General features: G+C 36.1%; 3 protein-coding genes across 3 annotated transcripts in view; 1 reads left to right on the top strand and 2 right to left on the bottom strand.

Annotated features, from left to right (window-relative positions):
* Positions 1–19: 19 nt before the first annotated feature.
* Trprs-m (Tryptophanyl-tRNA synthetase, mitochondrial) lies at positions 20–7,734 on the bottom strand. The gene is made up of 10 exons (XM_070655688.1): positions 7,458–7,734; positions 7,098–7,334; positions 6,696–6,884; positions 6,178–6,586; positions 5,766–6,046; positions 1,411–1,574; positions 1,083–1,345; positions 764–885; positions 393–663; positions 20–282 (listed from the first exon to the last, which is right to left on the bottom strand). The coding sequence occupies exons 1-10, from the start codon at positions 7,531–7,533 to the stop codon at positions 57–59; spliced, it is 2,238 nt and encodes a 745-aa protein (XP_070511789.1). The 5' UTR covers positions 7,534–7,734; the 3' UTR covers positions 20–56.
* LOC139102057 (uncharacterized protein C18orf63-like) lies at positions 2,620–5,416 on the top strand. The gene is made up of 9 exons (XM_070655689.1): positions 2,620–2,960; positions 3,038–3,252; positions 3,361–3,514; positions 3,608–3,785; positions 3,882–3,996; positions 4,105–4,201; positions 4,335–4,562; positions 4,664–5,056; positions 5,132–5,416. The coding sequence occupies exons 2-9, from the start codon at positions 3,116–3,118 to the stop codon at positions 5,201–5,203; spliced, it is 1,374 nt and encodes a 457-aa protein (XP_070511790.1). The 5' UTR covers positions 2,620–2,960; positions 3,038–3,115; the 3' UTR covers positions 5,204–5,416.
* Positions 7,735–7,776: 42 nt separating the features above from the next.
* Positions 7,777–17,629, bottom strand: part of LOC139101989 (uncharacterized) — a 56,445-nt gene continuing 46,592 nt past the window's right edge. Inside the window, exons 5-12 of the mRNA XM_070655549.1 lie at positions 17,249–17,442; positions 15,741–15,923; positions 13,326–13,651; positions 12,645–12,811; positions 11,883–12,452; positions 11,440–11,621; positions 10,863–11,012; positions 7,777–10,760 (exon numbers count right to left, since the gene is read on the bottom strand). Of these exons, the coding sequence (XP_070511650.1) occupies positions 10,656–10,760; positions 10,863–11,012; positions 11,440–11,621; positions 11,883–12,452; positions 12,645–12,811; positions 13,326–13,651; positions 15,741–15,923; positions 17,249–17,442 (1,877 nt within the window). The 3' untranslated portion in view covers positions 7,777–10,655. The remainder of the gene's footprint in view (positions 10,761–10,862; positions 11,013–11,439; positions 11,622–11,882; positions 12,453–12,644; positions 12,812–13,325; positions 13,652–15,740; positions 15,924–17,248; positions 17,443–17,629) is intronic.

Raw genomic sequence — 17,629 nt, 5'->3', positions numbered from 1 at the left:
GATAAATATTATATTAATGTATTTTTACAAGTATTGTATTTATTAATAATAATTATCTACATAACTTTTGCAGTATTTTTTACATTTTTTACATCTCGTAAATCATTACCAAAAACCTTTCCTATAACTTCCGTCCAACAATTTGTCGCAAGTTCTGTCGCTCTATCTGCACCTTCCTTTAAAATCTCGTTTAAATAAGCAGGTTCTTTAGTCAATCTCAATATATTATTACGAATTGGGGATAATTTTTCTATTACTATATCTGCTAATAGCAATTTATACCTATTAAAAATCGAAACATATAATTCACGATTATATTCAGTTATTAACTCCTTTATTTAAGAAAAATTTCAGAATTTTTTTCTCCTAAATATTAAATTTAAAATACTTACTGTCCTGTATTCAAACTTGCAGCTTCTTTACATATTTCCTCTGGAGTCTTACCAGTAAATAAAGAATGTATATTAATTAAATTAGATACTCCCTGTCGTTTATCTGGCTCGTAAGTTATTTCAGATGTAAAGTCAGTTACAGATTTTTTAATTTTCTCCAACAACACATCGGGTTCGTCTAAAATATTTAATCTGGACTTGGAATCTGTATGTGACTTTGACATTTTTTTTGTAGGTTCTCGTAAAGATTTAATCTTTTGGCTCCGATTATCTAAAAATATAAAAGTTTTATTCATTATTTTTTATTTAATTTTATTATTATTTGTATAATTAAAATTAACATATTCAAATTTCAAAAAATTACTATTTACCACTAATAAGAGCATGTGGTATTGGAAAGGTTTGTCCAAATTTTCTGTTAAATATCTGTGCTAAATCTTGTGCTAACTGAATATGCTGAGCTTGATCCTGTCCAACTGGAACATGTGTTGCTCTAAAACAAAAATTTTCATAGTTTATTACCTTGCATAAAAATGATAAAATAACATTAAATTACATTAATACATCAGAATTTAATAAATTTTGAAGTAAATAGGCACTTATTACTACTATTTATTAGTACTATATTTATTTGCATTTCTAAATTTATATCTAACAATTTGACATATAGTTAAGAATAAAAATATATACTTGTAAAGTAATATATCAGCTGCTTGTAAAACAGGATAGATAAATAATCCTAAAGGTACATTTTTTAAGGATTCACTTTTTTCCTTGAATTGTGGTAGATGTGCTAATCTTGCCATGGTTGTGATAGTGCACAAAACCCAGCATAATTCTGTATGCATTGATACTTTGGATTGTTCAAATAAAATACTTTTCTTAAAATCTATTCCACATGCTAGTAGTGTTGCAGTTATCAGCATAACATTTTCTCTTAATTTTTGGGGGTCCTACAGATTGTATACTGTCAGCAAATAATAACAAAATATAAAAATTTAATCTATAGTATTTTTACTTGTGGCAAAGTAATAGAATGCAAATCCGCTATGCTGCATAGAACTGCTTCGCCAGAATTTTGTAATTCTACCCATCTCTGAATGGCACCAAAGTAATTACCCAAATGCACACTTCCCGTAGGCTGAATTCCAGAGAATATCCTTTTTGGATATTCAATATCCGCTACCTGCAAAATAGAAGAAGATACGTAGTAAAAATCAACACTATAGACAATTCTTTAAACACACTCGTGTAATATATTAAACACTAAATCTACCTTAAAAACAATTTTATTTCACAAAAAATTAGGTTAGGAGACAAAACATGACCGAACCTGATTACAATATTTTCTGAATCTCTCGGATCTTGCCATCCGAGTTCTTTCCGAACAAACGGCAACTCGCAATATTTTCAACATTTTTAAAAAATTAATATTAACTTTGTCCTAACGTTGCGAATATGAGGTTTGAATCGTACAAATTCGCCGACAACGGATTCGATTCGTTTGATTGGCAGCAATGCGAATCAACTGCACATGCACGTTCGTGTGGTTACCTGTTATATGATTTTCTTTTTCTATGTAATACTTGGTTGATAAATGTTTGTTTCATTTTAAATAATAATAGAAGGTACGCTGGAAGGCAGACTTTGAGTGCACTCGTTTACGCAGTAGTCAGCGCAGTTACTGCACTAGCTGAGAGTTTATCTTTGTTCTTTTACATTAAAAAAAAAAAAAAAAAAAAGAGATAAACTTTGAACAAGTGCAATAACTGCTCTGACTACTGCGTAAACGCATGCACCCATAGCGTTTGCTTCGGCGACAGCGGTTAACTATAATATGTATACGTGACCTTAACGTGGTGTGCGTTGAGTCTCACACAAAGTGCGCAGCATGCGCAATACATACCGCTCGATCTCCTCCTTCAATTCTCAATGGTTTTCGACTGTACGGGGACTACTGGGCTCCTCTCGGTGGCCGGTGTTCCGCGGCACATGTTCTACGCACTTCGTATGAGATTCGACGCACACCACGCCAAGATCACGTACGCTAGCCGCCGTAGCCGAAGCAAATGTTAATATGCCTTTCAGCGTACTCATCGTCAGGAATGGAATTCGTGGTGCTGTGACGGCGGCTAGCGTACGTGATCTTGGGGTGGTGTGCGTCGAATCTCACATGAAGCGCGCGCGTAGATGTTCCACAGAGCACCGGTCACAGAGGATTGAGGGGGAACGCGGCCTACTACACCTCACATCACTCGGCGGCCGAGAGAGGGAGAAGTCACGTTCGCCAGCCGCCGTAGCCGCGGCTAACACCATATCTGGTCTTCGGTGTACGATAATTGGCCATCTTGCGTTGCGATCAATTGTCTCAGCGAATTTCACAGCGAATGTCTCAGCCAATTATAAACGTCCTTTTAAATTTGGAAATTTACTTGGCTAACTTAATGCATTAGCAATTATTCTTTGCAAACAATCGTACAGTTGCAAAGAACAAGAAGGCTGATTTCCACTTTCTGCTGAAAAAAAAAACAAAAAAACTCTAAACAGAAGAAAAAATACATTTCAAGAGTAATAACAGAAACTTTATTTAATAAGAAATGTTGCGCATTATATTTCGATTAATCTGAAAATGTTTTAAAATGTAGGTTACGTTCCGTTACCTCGTTCCATACGAGCTTCCGTCGTAGAACAATCTTGTATCACCGTTTGATTGAACGTTAATTATGGTTTCCACTGTAAAAGTCTTCAACATCACCCTACCTCGAAAGGACGATCTCTGCTGCGCAATTTTAAAGATTATGAATTCCGAGAATAGACCCATGGTCTATTCCAAATACTGCGAATACAAGCTCAAATGTCGGTATGTATAAAATTATGCATTGGCATATTTCGATTATTTAAAAAGAAAAAGCTCAATTTCCGACGAGCTCGTACGTCTCGATCCTAAAAAAAAAACGTCGGTTTTCAGGCAATTTCTTCAAGAAATTCCTCAGGCGATGGCCGCTCCAATAACTAATCGGAAACTACTCGAGAACGGTAATTCGATTTACGTTATGATTGACAAGGACTTTTACGGAAGCTGTACTTTTCGAGATCACTGCGACGCTCTCGACACGCAGGTGGTACGTGACTTTGCTGGCTTTTTCCATAAAATGCAGCATCTCGCGTGTAATCGATTTTGTTCACTGATCTCGTTGTCCAAATGTCACATACAGGTAGACCTACTTGATCCCATTCCGGCTTACGTTTATAAAACGTGCCTGCTTTATACAATGGAACAGAGGTTGGCACCGCAATGGAACAAAGTCGGATTGTACCTCGTCGAAGGACAAGATTTTCTCAGTTCGACGGGAAATGTCAACGCGATGATGCTCAATATAAAAAATATATGTAGTACGATCCTTAATTTCAATATCTAAAATGAATAATGAAGTAATTTCAGTTGCGTAATTAGTTAAACAAGAAATTCTAAGACAATGAATATTGTAGATAACAGCGCTCAACTCCACGTGGAGGCCTTCAATCTCAAAATACCGTTCCTAAGACTGAATACCGTGCGTCCTTTACAACACGAATTGCAGGCGCCAGTACGCGTTCTACCGAGGCAAGATATAATATGGAAATTCTATAAAAAATCTATGCCAGTCTTTATCTACAACGATCAATTTCAAATACACTTATTGTATTTAATAATTCGAAACATTATTTCTAGCTTGAAAGTGGCAAATATATTAAACATATCAAAAGAAATTAACAAAAAGTACCTATTTAAAAATTATGAAGATCTCCGAGGATATTGGAAAAATATGGTACGAATCTATTAATAATTTATCGAATTACTATTTTTTAAGTTTAATTTTAAACTAATTATGTTATTGCCTAATAAAAATTAGCTATTATACAAATGATTGATAAGCTGTAAAACCAATTTGATTCTTTTAGCACGGTTATATATTGCCAGATTATGAAGAAGGATGCTTATTTTATGACGTCGAATTTTTCTATTTCAAATCGAACATTTTCGTATATCCTGAAACATGCTTAACTTCAGGACCTCCACAAACTCTTCTTCTTACGACAGATCCAGTATCAAAAATTTACAAGTTTATAGGAGATTTAAAAGCGAGAGTGGCAAAGTTATGCAATCAGCAACTAGATGTATGTTCAGAGGTGAGAATATAAACTGCATATATCTTAGAATATTAATTTTTAAATCAGATTAAATCAATACGTTCATTGTACTTACATTTAATATGTAACTGGTTTTGCAGAATACGTATCAAGGAACCATTCTACCTTACTCACCGATGTTACCAAAGATTGATAGATATTCCATTTGTGATACGGGATATGGCACAGGATTGAGAAAAATTAGTAATATATCTCGAACATTTGATACGTGCAACATTCCCACAAAACGGTCGCGATTATCGTTGCCAGGAATTAATAATTCTTCTATGGGCAAGACTGAAATTAATTACGATATTGTTATTAGTTCGACATGTTCTACGAATAACTGTGATAAATTGTTTAAAATTACTGGTCTTTCGACCATATACAGCACAGATAGTGCTGTAGCCAGTAAATCATTAAAGCAGGAAGATAAAAGCAAGTCACATTATTTTAAGCAAGAAGAACAAATATCTGGAGATAAATCTTTCTTGGTAAATATATTATATGTGGAAACTTATAACAATTGTTTATGGAATGAAATAATTAATAATAATATTACTTTAAAGGAACTGATGGATGAGAAAGAAGAAAAGGTCGATAAAAAGAGCCTGAAGGAAAAATTGTTAAAAAATTTTTAAAAAACACTACTTATATGCTGTTTCAATAAGAATTATTATCATTTGTTTTTTTTACATCTAAAACACAGTATTGTATAATAACAATTTGTTTAATAAGATAATACTTCTAATAGAATTTTAGATTAGTAATAAGTAAATTAAATAATTAATTAAAGTTATAAATTATTTTTTAGAACATAAACGAAAAGATCATAATGTGTTAAAATTTTTCAATTCAATTAACAACAATTGTATTCGTGTTTCTACAAATAATTCATTAATAAAAATAATCAAATACTTGTAAATTTTTCATAGTTTAGAATTGTGGACATTCTTTTATCACCTTTAGCAAGTCGCGTCTGTCTCTCTCATGTTCGATACCAATCTGTACCAAATCTTCATCCTCAAGTGTTAAAAATAAGTCATAGTCGACCTAGAATAAAATAAAATAAATCGTATATATTTAAAACTGTGATAAAAACATATAAGAAATTTTAATTAAATTATTATAATTATAAAGAGTGGGTACTATTGCTCGTTTATTTTTTAACAATTTTAATACACGAACTCTTTAAAAATTAACGTACTTCTTGTTCAAGAAATACAGAAATGTGTTGATCCAGTCCGAAGTGTTTTAGTACCATAATCATTTTTGTTTGAGGCCAACGCAGAAGCGTTCCTTTTGGTGGTGTTTTGCACCGTGGAGGCGTTGGAGTATTTTCACCAAATACATTTTCTTCACCGATATCCGCAGGTACATAAGGTGATTTGACTGGGCTGAATTCGGGCGTAAATCCCAGCGTAGCATTAAAATTACATGACAAATTTTGCATATCAATATCTGTAGGGCGTATCGAATGTAATCTGCAAAGTATCAATTTTGTTTTTCTTTTTAATATTATTTTAAAATATTCAAATATATGCTTTAATAAGTATTTCATTTATTCGATGTAAAAAGAGCTCAATAAAAATTAAATTTATTACTGCCTTTTTACCTTCGAAGCATAGGCGTTGATTCATCTTCGCTTATCACGGAATACTTTTCCAAATTATTTGTCGTAGGCATTTTATGTGCTTTATAATCTTGAGAAGAAACATTCGATTTTTCTGTAATATTGTCTTCCTCAAAATCGGCTTTCGGGAACTTAAACATCTCGTACGTTAAATTTGGTGATATTTGCTTATCAGATTCTTTAACTACGGATAACAGGTGTAGCTTGAGTTTTTCTTTTGTTTTCTCGTCGTCATTGAAAGTAAAATTATCTTTCATATTTGGTTCGCCTATCACTTCGATATTATCCGATGTATCATTCCAATAGTCCTCAGTAGCAGTTAAATCTTCATTCGCCAAGACGGCTATTTCTGGTACCGTAGAACGTTTCATCATGGTGCGAGTGTATCCGTCTGTGTTCAGAATATTAATCAGTTTGTTAGAAACAATTTTTTTACGTTTATTATAAAATAATTAGTAACGAAAAAATTAACAAGCATAAAAATTGTAAAATTATCTAACTAGCAGTCGAGACTGGCATGCCTAACTCCACCAGCCTTAGAAATAATTCTTTATCATTTTTCATGGCCGCCACAGACAGTGGAGTAATGTCATCGTTCACTGTGTTTACTAATGCGTCAGGGCAAGCGTTGTACACCGTTTCAAACATCTCTTTACTTATTGCAGCAGCTAATCCAAGAACCGACATGCCTATAATAATAATTAAAAAAGAAATTGCCCTTAGAATACAGCTATAGCATTGGTTTATTATTTTTAATGTTATTATTCAACATAACAATATAATCGGCAAGTTATCCTTGTGGTAAATACCGCTAGAAAAATAACAATGCAAACAGAAATTTTAAAGTCGTTACTCTTTTAATACCAACAGTTAATTGTAATTACAAATAATTGCTTACTCACCCAGATAAGTCACTTGATTAACATCGGCGTTCTTCTCTAAAAGTAACTTTACGGTATCGATATTTCCATTGCGAATCGCTTGCATCAGTGGAGTCCAGCCAAACTTGTTCTTTCTATCTATGACACGATGGTTTTCCTTCTGATTCAAAATCTCTCTCACAATTTCGAAACAACCGTTTGCTGCGCTTACGTGCAATAAATTCTCATCATAATTATTTACAGCGTTCAAAGTGTATCCTTCGCAAAAAGTTTCCGCGTGTTATTTATTTGACAATTTATAAATTTAGAGACACAATCGGAGGTACAAATAACTGTTTTACAATTTTCTAAGTATCTCACAATTGAGAAGGAAATCGTTACCTTGCTTTTGCATTGCGGTGATCGTCTGTGCCTCAACATTCTTTTTTACACTATCATGGGACTCTGAGTTCAACATTCTTTCACTTTTCGTCTTTAAATAGTTACATTTACGACAAGTAAGCTAGCAAGTCTCTCGAAAACAACGTGTAACACTGATGATTTCTATCTTCGTCTAAACATTCAACTGAACACACAGAACATTTAGCTGGCAAATATTTTCTCTTTTTTTTTTTTTCTTGAAACTTTGTGGTAGAGAGATTCCTTGTTGAGTACATTTACTAAAGAAAGACAGGGGGGGGAAAAAAGAGAGAACGTACTTGATGTTTGTATACCCGAAATCGAACTGAAATAGCGAAATTTCTAAACAAAATATACATATTTATTGCAAGTGTCACACTATAGTCAGTGGTGACGGTAGCGTCGCGTTTTGGGATTTTCTAAGAACTAAACAAAATTTAAACTTTTTGCGCGGTGTCTAAACGCCCAGTCAGACGAACAGGAAAGACAGTAAATGATATATTAATCGGAACAATTTTCGATAAAACTTACGCATCTCGAATGTATTTATAGATATACTAACAATAATTTAATAAGCTTAACGTAATGTCAAAATATAGCTGCCTGTTTTTAACAATCGATTACAGAGTAAATTACTCGTCTTTGATATTACACAACTTTGACATTAATACAACTTTGGTATCGATTTATACAACTGTACAGTTAACTTTACGTACACAATTATGTATGCAATTCACACGATAAACTTGTTTAAGTCTACAGCGCTAATGTTCTAAACGGAACTATCACATTCATTACATATTGTTCTCTCTAGTTCTTAATATTATTGCACTGTTATAGACCGTTAAACTGTATATCGTACCGGCACCTTTTCCCTCATTTGCGTGTGAGGTGCATCATTATCGTAGGAACAAAAATTTGTTTACGGCTCGGGAAGCGTCGATGTAATAATGTAAATGTAAAATAATTCATGTACATTAGTACGTAACTTATGTCTAACTCCCGTATTTAACATTCTTTCATAGAGCATCAATAGAATAATCAATATAATTATCTTCTCTTTTTTCTGGAATTACATGATTAATGCATACACATACACACACACATACACCTTCATATACTAGTTCGCATACACGTACACAAGATTAGGAAATACACATTTTCAAGCATAAAATATCTTTTTCTTTGAACGGATTCATGTAGTTAATAATAGTTTCTGTTCCGCTATTGTATGGCATCACGCGAGGTAGTTACTCGTACGTTGATACATCCCTCAAGTATATGCTACAAGCGATTCGAACTTTTATTCCGTACGTAGTAATCAGTTGATCTTTACAAAAGATCGAAATGTTAAAGATGTGTGAGACATTATCTTACAAGTAGTACTCGCAATTCATTTATCGTCAAATTCGTTAGCGACATATTTACGACTTATTTGTTCTTGGCGCTTACGATAGATTGTCTTTTGATTCGCTAAGAGACCAGAGATAACAGCTTCTGAAAAGTTAAATATTAATACGGCAAAAATTTGATTTCGCCGCAGGAAGGCCAATTGTCTCCTATTATTTATTTAGTCAGTTAAATTTGTTACTTTATTTATAAATGTATTTGACCAGTTAAAGGAAATTTCCTGAAAATAGATTATCTCTTTCACTTGAATAATGAAACTTCACAGAGTTTCTTTTATCACACATATTAATTATTGTAAACCCTCATTTAATCACGAACGGACGAAGTTGAAGTCGAAATGTAAGTTAAGTTGCCTCACGATGAATTCATTTTATGTGAAATTTATTTCTCGCTCGTGGCGACGTTGAGTAAATAATATTAATTAATCCGCATTTTTCGCATGACTCTGCGATAATAAACGTCAAGCTCTTTCGATAAAATTACACTTTCTATAGTAAAAATATAGTATTTACACAATACGTGTGTGTTTAGTTCTATTTTCGAAAGAATTGGAAGAGAAATTGTCAACACCTTCGAAAAAATATAAAATGCTGTTTTAATTTTAAGTTGAATTATTTGAAGTATATTAAGAAAAAATAAGAGTACTTTATTGACGTCAAATTCACTTCCACTAACTTTCTATCTTTCGTAGAACTCTGCATGTGTTTTTTTAGATAAAGTAGAATATGTACAATTTACAAAGATATGTAAGATATATATACTACAAGTTCCTAAATCAGTTTTTCTTTTCACGCTCGTCAACATATTTAAAAGAATATTGTTACAGCTATGTACATATCGCATTTTTATAAAAAAGACTAAGGTCGCTTTTCCTATAGATAATCGATTACTTTCCGACTAAGCCGATCATATTGTATTTTTCTCTAATCGTATTTTGATTAATCCTTTTTGATTCTTGAATTAGAGGAATACGCATTAATCAGAGAATGCCATTTTTCACAAACATTCACTGCAAACTATTGGAAATACTATTAACGGGCGCCGATAATTAGAGATTGAAAAGATTCAAACTTATGGGATAGGACTTCGATTATTCTATTATTAATGCACAGTTTGTCGCGATCAGCATGTCAAATTAAACATTCTTTAATAAATCACGGTGTAACAGCATTCCAGCGAAATTCTGATCGTAAATATGCAGATATAAGAAGTCAATCTGTAAAATTAAGTGACTTTATTCCCGCACATACGTTAGAAATATTATCTGGATGGCATCTGCTAATATTTTAATGACGGCAGTCTTTTATAATCGACTGAATCGAAAATGATCAATTTTGCTTTGTAACAGACAATGCTAATTAATTCGATTTTTTTTTACAGTTGAAGGTATTAGCATTGGCTGCTACAGAGTAAAAATGTCTTGCAAAGCTGTTGCTTTGTATCTTCGTCGTTGACATATAGATTCATTTTTTTTTTCCAATGTGGAAGATCTGCCAATTTATGACACCTCTCATTGTACTTTTTTTTTAAACAATGGTGATTTATTTCTCAATAATTATTATTTCTTTCTATCACCTATTATTATTCAAAATGTAATAAATTGTCAAAGAAAATTAGCTTTTTTTTCCTGATTAAGCTTTCTTTACGCTAAACTTACATCTAAATCAAACTTGCCATTGCTTATTCATAAGGAACGATATCAATCAGATCATTTCTCTTTCGATTTTTCTATGTCGATCACTTACTAGACTAGTGTGATGTTATATTATCTTATTTAGGCCTCCTCAAAACCGTGATACCTATTGAGCCGCGTATTTTCCGTAACAAATCTATTATATCAGGTGTTGACATGTGTTCTACACTTTCTTCATTAACCTGAATAAACAATAAATAATATTTAGTTTAAAAATATAATAAAAATTTATATAAAAACACTTTTGAGAGAAGCGACAGGTCAGTTTAATGTGCGAGACTCACCATTAGTAATATGTCACCTTGTTTAAGCCTACCATCTTTGGCTGCAACACTGTCTGGATGCACGACCGATATCACTGTACGATTTCCTTCCGGTTGCAAACTAAAACCTAGTCGACTATTCCACCCACGCGTCAACTCTACCATAAACACCTGCAAAGATAAAAATGGGTTGCGCAACATTGCAATACGACAGGCTCAATAATTATTTCAATGTTAAAAACAATCAATCGATGAAACAAAGAGCAAAATTTATTAAATATTAAATTGAATTTCTGGTCTTTAACAAAATTGATCGTAGAGATTATTTGTTGTAAATTAAAATGTCGTAAAATTTAATGTTTAGATCAAAATAAAGAACTCTATTATTGAAGATAAAAAAAAAATTATTTAAAAAATTATTAAAAAAAATTATTTAAAAAATTATTTAAAAAATTATTTAAAAAAAAATTATTAAATGTTAAATTGAATTTCTGGACTTTAACAAAATTGATCGTAAAGATTATTTGCTGTAAATTAAAATGTCGTAAAATTTAATGTTTGGATCAAAATAAAGAACTCTATTATTGAAAAATCGAACCTCGCTGCCTTGTTCAAGATCGTCGACTGAGATGGGAGCTGAATCCGTGGTATCTCCCGTAGCCTCTTCTTGCTCGTTGTGCCTAATGCTTTGATTCACTTCGTCGTCTGGAGCGAACATTACGCCCTTCCACTTCAACAATCCTTTGCTACCGCCTGGATTGTTCGTTCGCAAAATCTTCCCTGTGCGGCAAAGCAAAAAACTGACTTTAGCAAGTTTGAAATAATGTCTCAATTGACACTTGAGAACGTTTCGTTATTTTGCAACGATGTGGCCGTTATCTTATCGGCCTCTCCCTCTAAAGCGTTGATTAGTTTCAACGATAATAGTGCACCAAGTAGACAGCGTATATTATGTATATATTTATGCATTAAAATTTATTTGATAATTATTGATAATTAATTTGATAAAACAAACAATAGAGTAGACGTAGTGTAAATTACCTGGGATATCCTGATCGCTTGAATGTGTGACTTTACTCTTGGCTTCACCCGGATCACTACCGACGCTACCACAAGCTGGGTTAGCGCTTTGATAAACCGGATTTTTGTAGCTGAAGGCAGTGCTGGTGCTGCTGGTGGACGACAGTATCGGCGGCATCGAAGCCGGTTGGGATGGCAGATCATTGTCGTGCTCGTCACTCGACAGCACTGTCACGTTTCTATCGTCATTGTAACTCGGCTCGGCCACACGATCACGCTCTGGCTCAGCGACAATTACCTCGTCTCCGGAGTAGTCGCTATCCGAATTGACGCTGCAAAAGTGGTAGTGCGGCCTATCTTGCGGCGCCGACAAATCGAGGAAGTGAGGCCTGACTGCATTGTTTGCTGCCAGCTTCGAATCGTCTTTGTCGTAGAACGCCAGCGGATCGATTATGTCGGCCGCAGGTGTGTTCGCCTGGGAATTGCTGATTTGCGTCTTGACGGAGCATTGGTCCGAGTCTGACGTGGTCTCCGTTTGGCTGGCCGTCGACGACGTCGTTGGCATGTCTTGCAACTTGCTATCCGGAGTTTCTGCGATATGGAGAATACTTGTCATAAAGAGATTATGTTTTGAATAAGAAACTCATTGAGAAGTTAGGTTCTAAACTTTTATTATTAAGAATTGACTAAATCCCTTGCAATTCAAGATAATTTTGAGAGAAAGATAGCTTGGCGTTAAATAATATGTTGCTACTGTGCTTGTTGTTAATTAATGAAATTCACCTTGATCAATTTCGGCAGTGGGAGTGCGTGTAGCGAGGCGACGTAGCCTTCGGGGCGAATTACAAGATGCACCAGGTGACTGCTGTTTGCAACTATTAGATCCACTTGATGTACCAGGTGACAGTTTTCGGACAGCCAAATCGCAAAGCATATCCACAGCTTCTTGTCTATTGAAAAATTACATAAAATATTATTTATTATAAAATTTAATTAATTTTAAATTTAATTAATAAATTTATTATAAAAATTATTTATTGTACAGAAAAATCATAAACGTCACGTTTTTATAGAAACTGATCATATTAGCAAGTAATTTTAAATATAAAATATACGTACACGCATCTGCAATCATTTATTAATAATATTTTCTATTGGCATGAAGAAATAAATTGCATATGTGATTTTATGCAATTTGTTGGTGAAGAAATGGAGTGTGCATGCATGATATAAAAGCATAAAGGAATATCCACGATGGAATTGAAATCAGATTTACTATTGAATATTCTTTCAAAGGTCAAACAGAAATAAAAATCAAACAAAAAAAAAATGTAAGCCTTTATAATCATTTTTTAATACTCATAGATACTTAAAACCATTATATTTTATTTGCCTACAACGTCTACTGTTCTTTTTTCTTTTTAATGTTATTAAATATAATGTAATTAATGGATCAAAATGTACCTTAAACTCGTACGTGGTGGACGGAGAGGATGATCGGGCTCAGTGGGTGAGAGTGCCGAGACCGGGGTCTGTGCCAGATCTCGATACAAACGTAGCTTCACTATCGGACCGCATTGCCGTAACAATTGCACCGCTTCCTCGTGGCTCATCGGTGACAATGGTGCACCGTCCACCGCGACGATCTTATCACCCGGCCGGATTCTGCCATCACTCAAAGCCGGTTCTCGGACTAATGCACGTATATAGTGACCCAGGGCACTACTGTCCGCCTTCCTCAAAGTGAAACCAAGACTGCCGCTAACTTTTGTCATCTCGATGTCAAACTCCTGCACACGGAATTGCATTCGTCGTTATATGATATAACTTTTACCAGCGATCATGCTCGGGTCACATTGAAGCTCGGCGACGGGTGGGTAAACTAGTCTAGTACTATTAGAGACCCTAGCGCGCCGACCAATCACAGCGCTCCCTCGATAGTGTGATCGCGAACAGTCTGCGCCACCCGATGCGCAGTTAATAAGATACGCCGGCCACGTGCAGAGCAGCGGATTCGGAACGATGTCGAGGTATCTGCGTGTTCTCTCGCAGCTAATTGTCACGTACTTATGTCTCACCTCACCCTGTGGGTCTTATGAACCTCATGACCAGTGTCGCGGATTCCGAGATCCGAGTGTCGCGGATCCGAGAATTCACACGGACTCGATCTCCCATCTTTGCAAGACGAGCAGCGATTAATAAACGATCGAGTTGCATTGACTGTCTCACTCTTTTACGCGGTTGTCTCGTTCTCTCTAAGTGCCGCCATCTAACGAATCAGACTTATTGCGGAGCTTCGAGCGCGAAACCGTGTCGTTAATTGCTCCGCAATTTCGCGTATTTTCGACCGCGATTAAGATACTCTCGCGTTTAAATAAGTGTCGACGTCGTTGATTCGCGAACGAACAATCATATTTTACACGTCTGAGCTATTGCACTTGTCGTTTTGTGCTCCGTTTCGTGTCTCAAAAAAGTGCTTCGGAAAGACAAGATTACGCGTAGCGGGTGCAGCGCACGGAGCGTCCGACTTGAATTGCGCTGCGTGGTCGGCGTTACCAACCCGCTTTCTTCGTCACCTTCGTCAACGACATTCAGCGGGTTCCGGCAACCGCCATTAGAACGTGAGATCCGCACCTCGCACGTCTTCTCCGTCGCGTCTTCTCAGCCCGTTTCGAGCGAGGAATCTTTAAAGAACTCGAGGAAGACAGAGCGCGGGGAACGTTTTACATCGCGGCTCCGTCTCGTTCGTCGCTTGGCGGAAGCTGTCGACATCGTTTATTTCGCGGAGAGCTGATCGAAAGATCCAGATGAATCTTGCAACCTCGCTTTACGTCGTATCCAGTTTGTCTCGAGATCGAGGACGACTCGAGTGAAGACCCGATAAAGGTAAGCAACGCCACGAATATCGATAAAGTAGATTTATACAATGAGTGATTGTTCTCGCGCTTCTTAATTTTAATCGTAAAAACGCCTGTAGGCGCGGGGAGCGCAGGGAGTAAGGGGGACGGTACGTACTTGCTGCGCTAGCGTTGGAATGTGCGTCCGGTCACCCAGCACCAAAACACGCGCGCGGTACGATAAACATTACGTGCTCAATAAGACATTGAACAGAACATTATATTGAACAAAACAGAACAGAATATTAATTGCAATTTTTTTGTTTCAGAGAACACTCAACCGTTGAAGAAGGATCAACCCGACATCCCGGAGACATCCTGAGAGGAGGAGGAGGCCCAGGAAGGGTATCCTGCACCAGCGGAGCAACCCCAGGGTAATTATTACTTTTTCTTAGGAATAAAATGCTTTAGAATTTTTATAACACTTTTTCATTATTTTATTTAATTAGTTGTAACATCTACGAAATAATTATTTCATTTTTCTGTTACAGATTCAAGAGAAACTCCGCTGCGTCGCATCGCTCAGGATTAAAATAGTGCCGCACGCCAATTCGAAATTATACGAACAGCAGCCGGTTCGTCGGTCGTTCGGGGCTGCCGATAGTTACCGGGCGTTTTTTTACGATTATTTTTTATGTGGGAGTGTCGAAAAATTTGTTAAGTAATTTTCGCGATTGTAACTTCACCCGGACGCGTTCGCGAGTTACTTGTGCGCGGAAGGATGGCTCGTCACGTCCCATCTGAGAGGAGGAGCAGGCCCGGGGGGCATCATACATCGGCGGAGCAACTTATAGGTAAATGTAAATTTTTTCTTTTTTAGAAAATCCAAAAAAAAGGCTTTACCTTTACATTAATTTAATTACTAACATGTGTATATTAATTTGTTTTATTTTATGTTACAGCCACCGGCAGAACTCAACAACTCCGCTGAAGCTCATGCAGACTGGTAAGTCATAGAGAGTTTATATAGAACATTACTTACCCCGCAAGGTTCGATCTGAAGGGGCGGTAGAGGGGCAAATGAACGTAACGACTCTCGGGGTGGTTCTCGTCTTGCCGGAGGTGGTGGTGGTGCACCTGGTGGTGTAACATTACTGTCTCCTGGAAGTCGACACACCACCAGCTCGATCGTGCTAGGGGTTGTACGCAAAACTTCGAGAGCCTCCTGCAACAAGTAGCATTGAAATAAGAGTATGTGCTCTTTCGTAATATAAAGATAATGTTTTCAAAGTTATTGACTCGGTGACAGCGTCATTTTCCTCAAAGGCATTACGGTTTTCGGTGACCCAAAAAGCCAAAACGGCAGCGAATCGTATATTCCATTCGTTTATAACAAAAACGTAATGTCGACGAAGTTAGCGAATAGAAATTTGACACGTACGTCGATCGAAATATGTAGGGCAATCGAAAAGAAGGTGATTTTATAGTTCAACATACGTAAAGTCTTTAAAAAGACATTGTTACTTGACAACGATTTATCTTATTACTTGAATTTATTTTAAATTAGATTCTGAATTTCTCTTTCGGTTGCGTTTTACTCTGTACAAGAAATAAATAAATCATAGATACATCTATTAAGACTTGGACGTTCATATATCTTCGTCGATAAAATTCTTGAACTCTGAAGAAGTTGTTATTGCATCTTTTTCTCGCAATAATTTGTACTTCACGATTCACTTGAATCAAATTACATTCGCAAAAATAGTAAAGTTTTTCGAAGTCCATCACATTCAAAGAAAGTAATTTATATTGCTAGTCTATTTCTTACGCGTTGCGATATGAATTTAGAAGACTGCTTTTCTTTAATTTCGTATCAAATTTAATAAGCAGTGAGCGTGCGATTTTTTTGCTTCACAACGACTGCAGTTGAACTTGGCCGCGGTTATAATTTTCAAACTGGTATCCCGTAGCAAATCGGAGCAACCGAGTTTAGATAAAGTTAACGTTTTAACGTCTTCCGTAAGTGAGTCCGTGCGTTTCGCGGAAAACGTGCGAGGGCTACGGAAGCACGCGAATTTACGACGCAGGCATACGCGTTTGCGTACTAGCAAAGGGAAGCAGCATCGCTTTTGCCCTCGTGGGACAAGCTGCCAAGTACACGCAAGATAACGTCTATCCTCTTACCGGGGCTCGCGGGCGTAGCTGCATTATGCTAATCCAATGCAAATCTTCGCGAGAGCCGCGAGAAGAGAGCAAGGCTGAGGCCGTCAGTCGAGAACGTAGCAATCATTACTACCGAGTACTTAGAATATGTAACAAAGAGCGCGCGTACGTGCGTTTTCCTACGTTTATCTAACATCAATAGAATTTGTTCCGCGCGCTGTTTCCTCCACGAAAGCAGGTTCTATTCACGTTTTAGGGAAAGAAATAATTTCCACGAGAAATAATATAATTGTACTGTAAACGTAAAGTAGAAAAAAATATTTAAGGTAGCGTCTGTCGATCGATTTTATTCAGTGAATTTCTAATTATTGCTAATTGATTACTTACGTAATTGGTAAGGCCGGTCAACGGGGTCCCGTTGGCTGCCAGTAGTATGTCGCCAATTTGAAGTTTGTTAGATAAGGCGGCGGGTTGTTGAGGAAAGAGTCTCTTTACTCTGACGGGTCCTGCGGTGCCGCCGCCGGAAACGCTCAGCCCGAGACCTCGACTACTTTTCTGTAGCGTCACTCGGAATGTGTTCTCTGAAAATTATTTAAACATTTTCACTGGATTTACAAGTGCCCCTTGTACAATGTCACGTTTCGTTGAAAATATTTCGCTTATCTGTTTCGCATGGCTAATTCAGCTGTGTCACGAACTGGATATGCAAAACGCAAGTTTAATACAGCTCTATAAAGGCTGAGATTTAATTTTTTATCTGCCGCGATC

This window comes from Cardiocondyla obscurior, linkage group LG04 (assembly GCF_019399895.1).
Source record: "Cardiocondyla obscurior isolate alpha-2009 linkage group LG04, Cobs3.1, whole genome shotgun sequence".
Lineage (NCBI taxonomy): Eukaryota > Metazoa > Arthropoda > Insecta > Hymenoptera > Formicidae > Cardiocondyla > Cardiocondyla obscurior.
This window is presented reverse-complemented; position numbering and strand designations above follow the sequence as displayed.